The sequence below is a fragment of the Penaeus vannamei genome, chromosome 40 (assembly GCF_042767895.1).
Source record: "Penaeus vannamei isolate JL-2024 chromosome 40, ASM4276789v1, whole genome shotgun sequence".
Taxonomy (NCBI): domain Eukaryota; kingdom Metazoa; phylum Arthropoda; class Malacostraca; order Decapoda; family Penaeidae; genus Penaeus; species Penaeus vannamei.
Genome location: NC_091588.1, coordinates 24,783,123 through 24,793,308, shown reverse-complemented (window position 1 = coordinate 24,793,308; position 10,186 = coordinate 24,783,123). Strand labels below are relative to the sequence as shown.

The 10,186-nt window shown below is 36.1% G+C and overlaps 1 protein-coding gene across 1 annotated transcript in view; it reads left to right on the top strand.

Annotated features, from left to right (window-relative positions):
* The first annotated feature begins 235 nt into the window (after positions 1-235).
* LOC138860291 (cotranscriptional regulator ARB2A-like) overlaps positions 236-10,186 on the top strand; it is a 44,089-nt gene continuing 34,138 nt past the window's right edge. The window contains exon 1 of the mRNA XM_070117497.1: positions 236-395. Coding sequence (XP_069973598.1) covers positions 388-395 — 8 coding nt within the window. The 5' untranslated portion in view covers positions 236-387. The remainder of the gene's footprint in view (positions 396-10,186) is intronic.

The window sequence follows — 10,186 nt, the reverse complement described above, 5'->3', positions numbered from 1 at the left end:
TTATCTCTATCAATACGGTATCATTATTAATACAATCATTAATACCATTTCATCTAGAAAAAAATACAATGAAAAATAAAATAGTCTACCATCATCGCCCCATTTTCTACGATGCATGACATTTCCCATTTTCTGTAATAAGAAGCCACATGGTGATTTTCTTATCAGTGCTCTTAACATTTGCCCCCCCCCCCCCCACATCCCACCGTCACCACTTATCACGTGTATCTCTCTCATGAAGACTAAGACATTAGTATAGGAGATACTGTGCTTAACTACGCAACTGGCAGTCTCTCAGCAAGTACCGAATTGGACGTGTTCAAAACGTGTAAAACAGTCCACATACCTGAGCTGACTTCAAACCTTCAGTTTCTTCGTGAACAGCAAATGAACCGGTGTGTTTGTGTGTGTCATTTCAACATTTATTTTCTGGGGGCAAGGTCGGCGTGGCGAGCGAACGCAATTATATACATCGGCTCCGTGAGATTTCTTTTGTTTTTTTCTAAGCTATTTTAGGGGTACTTTTATGCGACGGCCAGCTCTATAGAGATGTAATTTAGGAGAAAAAGACTTTGAGGGTTTGGTGGCTGAAGGAGGCAGAGGTAGAGGGAGGCGATTACCCCCCCCCCCTCCACCCCTCCCCCCACCCCCCAGATGACGCCCCTGTATTTTTTTGTAACTACTTGAAGTGTGCAATAGCGAACTCAAGTTAATCTTATCACCGGTATCATGTTCGTTTTGTACGATACACACACACGCACACACACACACACACACACACACACACACACACACACACACACACACACACACACACACACACACACACACACACACACACACACACACGAATACGTCAAATTACAAATCTTGTTTTATATTCTTTCTTAAATTTCTTCATGATCAGCATGAATTTCCGTACGTGACGTTGCATTTATCTTGAAACTCGTAATGAAAAGAAAAGTGTTGCATTAGTATCTGAAATGTCTACTCTTCGTATTTTGATATCATCATTCTGTCAAACCAAACGACGACTTATGAATGGATGGTAGATTCAGAACCACGTGATCCACGTTCCACAACGTTACCCGCCGTTCAGGAACCGAATGTGCTATTATTTTATTTTTTCGCTAATCTGTCATATCTAAAACATCAGCGAAATCAAGGATATTATCTTAGAAATGGAAGGAAGATAGGACATAAACATTATTTTGGAATTTGAAAACAATTTTAGCCAATAACTGCAAGTCCCCTTAACGAGTATCCACTGCAAATTTAATAGAAGCATTGGTAAGGATCATTTCAATTAATTAAGGATTAATCAAGTTAATCCAAGTTAAATTTATTTAATTAAGGATTAATTAATGCAGTCAGACACATGAAATTTAACTGGAATCATAAATGGAAGGAAGGCAGTAGTTTATTGTCGCTTACGTGAATAAAGATTGAGATATTGAGATTAATACAGTATCGTATAATGTACTGATTAGATTACATAGGAAACTAGGAGAGGAGGGGGGGGATACACACACACACACAGAGAGAGAGAGAGAGAGAGAGAGAGAGAGAGAGAGAGAGAGAGAGAGAGAGAGAGAGAGAGAGAGAGAGAGAGAGAGAGAGAGAGAGAGAGAGAGAGAGACAGACAGACAGACAGACAGACAGACAGACAGACAGGCTAGGGAAGAGACCGGAGGAAAGACAGGATAATGTGAGAGATAATTTTAGAGTCATAGAGATTCCATTAAACAAAGACGTTTTGAAATCTATATTAACATTTGAAAGAATAACAAGGTGTCTTGTGAAAGTAAAAAGCATTCATCGGCATAAACAAATATACCGAAGCTTCTTCAGAATATTTCGCTTGAGTATAAGCCTGCAGAAGTAAAAGAAAAAAGAAAAAACAAAGTCATGTCCTTGTTGATAAAAGATTTTTTTTTTTTTTACGGGGGTGGCATGCGAATGAAGATAATGTAAAAGATAATGAAAAAAATGGTATAATTGTACGCGCTTCATCGCCAGTATTGCCATGTATGTTAATGTATGATAATGGCAGCTGTAGGATAGTAATGATAAATGCAAACAGACATTCATTATTTCAAAACCGACTTGACTATTCTCACCGCAAAGTCATCGTCTCGGAAAAAAATATAAGAAGTTGCAAATAACACATTTATTCCCATTCTTGAAATATATAACAACATTACACCATGTTATAAACATTTACACTTACTCTCCCTTTTTATACAACACACACAACACCGCTTCCTATTGGCTGGATTAGAAACGCGCGCTCTGATTGGTCGAGTTCCGCCAGTGGAGAATCAGCTGCCAGAAGCTTCTGATCAGCTGAGCTAAGTCACGCTCCTCTGCTCCTCCTGCATTTATCGTAAGTATACTTTCGTAAAATATCACATTGGTTATAATCAGCTTTTTAACGTTCTGGTCATTACTTTCTGTAGTGTGTGTTAGGTGTAAGTTCTGTTTAAGTGGTGTTAGAGGGAAAAAGTGAGGTCTGAAGTTCTGTTGTTTTTTTTCCCCAATACCTATGGTAAATTTGGAAAAAGACGTCACTATGGTGACGCCTTTTTCCAATAATACCGTAACTGTTTCAACGAAGGACGCATTATATTGTGATATTTCTGGATGTCATTCCATTTTCAGTCTTGCCCTTAGAAATTAAGGACGAGAAAAGTGGCATTTGGAGGTGATTTTTAATTAGTGAGACCTTAATCAGAAAGATAACATTGTATCATTTCTATAAATAGTTGTATGTGTAGAATGGGAAATATTCTCAGAATTCTTACTGCCAGACTTACCAGTATTAGTATTCTGATGTGGGTATTTTTGGTGTCCTCTGAACTCCACATCTTGCTTGTCCAGACAACTTGTCCAGGACCAGCAGGACAAAGAGGGCACGTTTGGAACCTCCAAGACCTTCACTGACCAGAGTACAACCCAGACTCTAGAGTTTGGTCTGCTCCCCACTCAAAAATTATTTTGGTCAATTTCTACCTGCGCTAATGTAGTTCTCATGTAACACTCCGTGCACGGATAGTTCTTTTTTTACATCATCTTCTGCGCATAAAATTCTTTTGCCCTTTCTGTGCACTTGTTTCATCATTTGTCCACAGATCTGTCAGCACAAATGTGGAGAAAATAATATTTTCCGCACATGAAAAAATTTAATATTCCTCACCCAAGAAATATACTCTACAGTCTGGAGTACAACTGGCTCAAATGTAAATATTCACTCCCTTTTCATACCAGTGTCTTCATTTTACATTCTGCATAGGTCATGTAACTCCTTTGATGAATATTTAACCCACTCAAGCCGGGTACATTTTGTAGCCAAACTAAAAAAATTCCGGGTGGCTACAAAATCGGCGGGCGTAGCTTCCCCGGAGTCTGTCCGCCCACCCGGCCATGCGCTGCTGCTGCGTCGGAGCACAGCCCCAATACAGCGTCACACGGGCAGGACGCCTGGCAATGTTTATTTTTTCCGATGTCTCATATATGTGACAGCCGGCACGATTGGGTTAACAGAAAAATATCCTTTGATAACCTGCAAATGACAAACACAAAAATATCCTTTGATAACATCAATAAAGCGCCATAGAATTACCTATCAATATATTGTGTTTGCCTGCAACTGTCAATGTTTATATACAAAAGCTATTGTGACATCATCCCGTCCTGCTTGCCCAGGTTTGCAGGAGGGCAAGATCGACATCTTGTCCAGGACGAGAAAGCAGAGGTTCAGAATTATCAAAACATTTTGTCCAACGTGTCTGGACAAGTAGGACGAGGAGTTCCAAACACATCATTTGATTGCATTCAGTTCCTTTAAACAGCGACGAAATCTGAAATCTTCCTTTGAGCTCAGACATCAGAGATATTGTCAATTGTCTAGTCTAGGACTGCACCTCCCCCACCCCAAGAGAAGCCCCAGAAAATCTAGCAGAGGCCAACAAATCTCTGTTGTATATTCTGATAGCAGCTAGACTGGTTCTTTATAATTAAATCACCAGAAATGTGTAGAAGCTCTTTATCTTACTAGAATATTAATGAGGGAAGGTTGTTGGTCTTTTGCTTGAGTCCCAGGAATGTGGAGACCTCAGCTGTCCCTTGAGTCATTGCAGGTGTATTTTTTATATTTTTATAAACAGTTGTAGACATACCTGGACATGTACATATACTAGACACATAGATATTTCTTACTTTGTGAACGTCAATCACAGCCATCATGATGATGTCATCATTTTTTCCGACCATTGCGCTGCCTTTGTACAAAAATGCAGTTTTGTGGAAACTAGTCCTGCTCAAATCCGGAAGGAACCACTGTCATTTTGAAGTTGGGAATGTCCTGAATCACCTCGTTTTTGTCTTGTCAATTATTGTTCATTCTACTCAAAAGAGAATTTGAATTTGGAGGTAGATTTACCCTACAAAATACACCCCCTAAATATTGTGGTACACCATGAAATTGCATATGCGTATGTATTTTAGGGTCTAAATTTAATATCTACAATGTTTCCTGGTGCTTCCCACACTACTTTTGGTGCTGCCATGTTGGAAACCTGTCCGCAGTGGCTGCCATTTTCCCTGTTTGACTTTGAAGGTCAAGGGCATCCATATTAGAATGCACTATGGTATGAATTTCACCCTGAAATACCCAGGGATAATTATGCAGAGTTAGTGCTATCTCTCTTCTCAAATGAAAAAGTTATTTGCATTTCATTCAGCATGGGAAAACTTTTGTTTTTGTGACAATTATTTCATTGATTTTTGATGCTTTATCCATTAAACAAAGAGGTCATTCATTAAAATTTTTAATTGTGATTACTTTGCAACCCCTGATCCAATTTTGATAAGTTAGGTATAATTTTTTAGCATTTCAAAATTTCTCTCCATTAAAACCTAAATCTAGGTGTTCTAGAACACCTTGAAAATATGTACAATTGCCTACATATACCTTTTACATGCAGTAGTATTAATATATGTATTCTTTTATGACTATTTTCTGGTATTTTATCTCTGCATACCTGATGTTTTCTTTCTGAAACTGTTATACACTGGCTGCCCTACAATGTGCTGGTTAATCTTTATGTTATGGATGCACTAACATAGGCAAATTGAAATTGGTATTCCTGTTGAGGACTAAAAGTTCCAGTCATCAGTACAAGAGATAATTTTGCAGTTGTGAACGTTAGCTCCATAGATAAAGAATTGGTTGCAAATAGAAAGTTAGCGTAAGCTTTTTTTAATTGTATGATAAAATCGGTTAAAAACTAGTCAAAACCATTATTTCTACCATACGCAATCTCACTCTTGATTCCTTATCAAAGTTGGATTCAGGCTTTACTCCATCCTGCCAGGATATATACGGTGGAAGTGAATTGGCTCTTGTAGGAGCACCAAAGCCATGGAGCCTATGATTATGGTTGGATGCATCTTATACTAGAGGCATTTATTTTGCAACTTTTTCATTATTCTGTTTGATAGCAGTCATGTCATTGAAGGAAATATCTTAAAAAATCATTGACCTGTTCATTCTAAATGCCATTTATCTATTACCATGTGAATATGTAAAGCTGAAATTTTAAAATGTAGTTATGATAAAAAAAAAAAATGAAAAATGGATTGCAACTGATGAACTACACATTGTAATCTCTTAAATCCTCCTCACTGCTTTTAGTCCTTATTTGATAATCAAATCTGCTCTTTTGAAATCAAGTCCTTGAATTCTTCATTATCTTTGCATTTTTTTCCCAATACTAATTTAAGGATTGCTTGATTACTTATATAAACATAGGTTTCAAGGTCTGTATTATTTCAGAGTTATTTTGCCAAACAAATTTTTCTTTTGTTTGCATCCATGCACATTAATCATTTGCCCCTGCATGACAGTTTTCATGTCGAAAATTGTCAATTAACCTCAGCTGGCTTTCAAAAGGTCTTTGCTAGTGTTATGCCATGATTGTCTGCGTTCCATCCAAATTCACATAAAAGTTCATTTGTGCTGTGATAAAATCATACAGTTTTAAGTTCGATCCAGTAGTGGTGGATTTTCAAACAACTGCTATGGCTTCATGTCTTGGGCACTGACAAATGCCAGTGTACTTCCACCTGGCATTTTTTTGAAAAATCGCAGCTTTAGATTATTTCAAGTTTGATGATGGATCCTTAGCCAGGTCTGTCAGTGTCAACAAATGCAGAAGCTACAGGAAATGCTGCAAGGGCAATACAACCAACTACCCTCCAAATATTTTGCGTAATTGTTAATTAATGTGTGATGCTTGTTTTTGAAGTTGCTACCTATTTAGTCTGTAAAATTACAGAAATGTAGAAAGTTGAACAAAGTCAATGTACTTTTAAAAGTTTTCCGTTCATTAGAGCTTATTAAATTATCCTATATCGTAATCTACAGAAGTTTGTATACTTGAAAGTGAGTTGATAATTGTGTGGATTTATGATACTCTCGTATTCACATGTGAATTGATTAAAGCATTGTTGTGCCTTAGGAGCTGAAGATATTTTTGCTGTGTTTCCTAGTAGCAAATTTAATATGTAACACGTATTTGTGGTAGTAGTATTAACTAGCTAAGCATTATTTAACCCAATGTCGACGGAAAAATGGTGCGTTCCCTTTGGCAATGCTTGGTTAAATGTTTCTGCACATAGATGGCTCTGCTAATGCTTAGCCACAAAGGAGTCAATTAGTAGATCTGGTGACCTCATTTTCCCTTGAAAAATTGGGAAAAACGTTTCTCTTTTTACTAATGCTATCAATATTGTAATTGTTATTTTTGTTATAAACATTATAATTACTATATTGTTACTGACATTGCTAACATCAATATTAAATATTAGAAAATATTACCGAAAATCAAAGAAAAGGATAAACAGGTTAAACAGGTAGTTCGCGTAATTGGCTCATTGGTGACCGTACTGGTAGAGCCATCTATAGGTAAAAACAATTACTAAATTCAACACACACAATGGGCAATGGCATGTACGTACCTACCATGCCTGGCAGCTTGGGGTCAATGGATGGTGCTTCCAGAGACCTTCCTTTCCTATTGCAAATGCGGCAAAACTACCTTCGTTATTGAATTTTCAGAACCCACATTACATTCCTTTGGAAGGCAATTTGAATAACAGCAGAAAGTTGAAGTGACTTGCCCTTATACATATGTAAAATGCAGCAAATGCTTTAAGGTTCATGATTATGCATATCGACAATTTATAGACAAACTCTTTGTCTACGGAAACTGATTGGATGATATCCTTGAAATTTTGAGAATATTGTGGTCATTCACCAGGGGTTAGCTATTATTTTGTATGGGTTATTTACTCTTAAGATATTTAGATATCAGTTTATTGTGGATGTTTCCATGTATTTATTTGTTAATTTCGTTTAGAAGGCTTGTTTTTTATGTGATTTTCAAAGTTTCACTCTTGGCTTGTATCACTCGTAGAGCAAATTAGATATTATAAATGTTTAGAAAATATGATAGATAAGTGACCTTACGACCAATGATATACTATGTAACACTTATTTAATTTGTAGGATTTATTTTATCAACTTCCTTGTCAGATTTTGCATGAATAGTAAATATGAATAAGAATTACTCTTACAGTTAATAAGATAAGATGTATCTTTTAATCCCCTGGTTGGGCATGATATGATAAACATACAAGTCTACTGTAAATTTACTTTATCAATTGTATTTACTCATGGATGCCTCCAAGAATGCTTAGTTACCGAGGAGTCCCGTAGAAGTCCTACCTATCTCACCTATTTTGTTTTTGAGTGTTATTAGTATTTTAATAATTGCAATGTTAGTAAGAATGATAACAGACATTGATAACAAAATTCAAGGAATGGGTAAAGCAGGAGAGGTCACTAATGCCAACTAATGGAATCTTGAGTGCATTACTAAATTCATGAAAAGAAGGAAAAGAAAAGATGCAGTGGATGATACTTGAACCTGCAGCCAGTGGTTAAAACACTGTTAATCTGAAAGTTGGTTTGTATATCTGTTTTTGAAGAATACATATATCTTCACTTTGATCAACCTATTGATGTCGGTACATATGCTGTCCACTGTTCTGTTTTGTCAATTTTGTTGTTACGCAGTTGGCTCTAAGAGGACTTTGTCGGTTACTTGGTTTGCTTAACGCATCCCTTGAATTTTTAGGGAAACAGCTTTTATTCTCTTCTTCTTCTTCTTCTTCTTCTTCTTCTTCTTATTATTATTATTATTATTATTATTATTATTATTATTATTATTATTGTTATTATCTTCCTGTTAGCAATGCTAATAGAAATGGAAATAAAACTTTTCTATCCAAAAATTCAAGGATAAATGTATAGAGATGAGATGTGTAAATGAAATGAATTATAAAGAAAACACGACAACAGCAGCGTGAGGATGTGTTTATATAAAACTTAAGATTAGAAGGTAATTCTTGAAGAGACACCCATGGTAGTTATCAAAGGCTAAAACTTTATTGTATGATTAGTCATATTCATTTATATTTGAGGTACATTGTTGTGAATGGTGGAGGATGTATAGATTTGCCTAGCGAATTTGATCCTGAGGTTTGAAAAGTCCATGTTTTTCCCCCGATGATATTCTTTACTTTAATTCTTGTCAAGAGAGTGTGTTATGGAGTAAAACTAATAGATTTATTGAAGTTCCCCCAGTAATTCTTTGGACAAATTTCTCTCCGAACACAATCATTGAAGTGTCAGCCTAATACAGTTTGGTGAAGATTTGCATTGATATGATTATCATTATTCAAAAAGGATATTGTGTTTATAGCTTTGTCTTTATGATAACTATACCAAGTGTCCCTGCAAGATTGATTTATTAGATTAAGTGGAATCCCAAGGGCATTAGAAAAACACACTAATTCTTTACTAATACATTTGTATATTGAATTTCGTATATTTACGATCAAAGTTTTACTTCCCCTAACCTTAGCACAAAATTACATTTATATTCGAGAATAATTCCTGGCATCTAAATCCCTTGCAGTTCATTCCGCATTCCAGAATTACACAACCAATTTACTCACCCGATTATTTGTGTGTTCTTCTAATGTTGGGCATGTATTATTGGCAGAACCCCACAGCAGCCGCAGCGATGGTTTGCATCCCCTGCATCGTAGTGCCCGTTCTTCTCTTCATCTGGCACCGCTTCTTGCAGCCCATCTTCCTCAAGCTCTGGAACCCGTGGGGCAAAGTAACCGATGGCACAGACAAGAAAACAGATGACAAGGATGGCAAGAGTGCATGTCCGGCCTCGAACGGAACTGCGACGGCCAATGGGAGTCTGTCCTGCCCGTTCTCTGGGAAGGCTGCTACCCCTGCTGATGGCCAGTCAGAGGAAGGGGATAAAAAGAATGATTGATTGTGGTGCAGCGTTGTGAGAGTTCTTGTCTCGGTAATGGGGTTTGTGAATATCTTCCAGGGATTCATTTCATCATTCCAGACTATCGGACGTGATGCATTTATACCCCCACATGTGTTTTAGCATCCAAAATATCCAAATATATCATATTTCAAAAAAGAAAAAAGTATATATCATAGTGTAAATGTTTAGAGTCATAAGTAACGATCATGAATTTGAATTGGGTGTGTATATTCAGGGAAATAAAGCTACCATTATTAAAATCACTAGATATTTTATATGGATGAATGAGATATGATAGTTGTATAATATAGATATGATTATGATGTACTTTTTTACACCAGTTTCTTCATAATGTCGATGAGATTCAAAGATCCGATCCGTTATATTTTACACCCTTCACATCCGTACTCTATATCATTTAATGATTGATAGTAGAACTTTATGTATTACAAAAATGTTTATTTATTTATTTATCTTTTTTTTATTATTTGTTTTCTTTTTTTTATTATAATTTTTTATTTATTAATATTTTTTATTTTTTTATTTTTTATTTTTTTTTATTTCTTTTTATGTGCATGCAATAAAGGTTGTAGTAACACCTGTTCCTTCTTGAATAGGTTTTTAAGAACTTTGTTGGCCAGAAGCGTAAATCCTACACAAGCGCTGAATAATATTAAGAAGTATTTATCTTTAGGTAGCTAGATTAAAAGACAAATTAACCTATAGTTGATGAATTGTGGACTTTTTGGTGTTATATCTCCAAT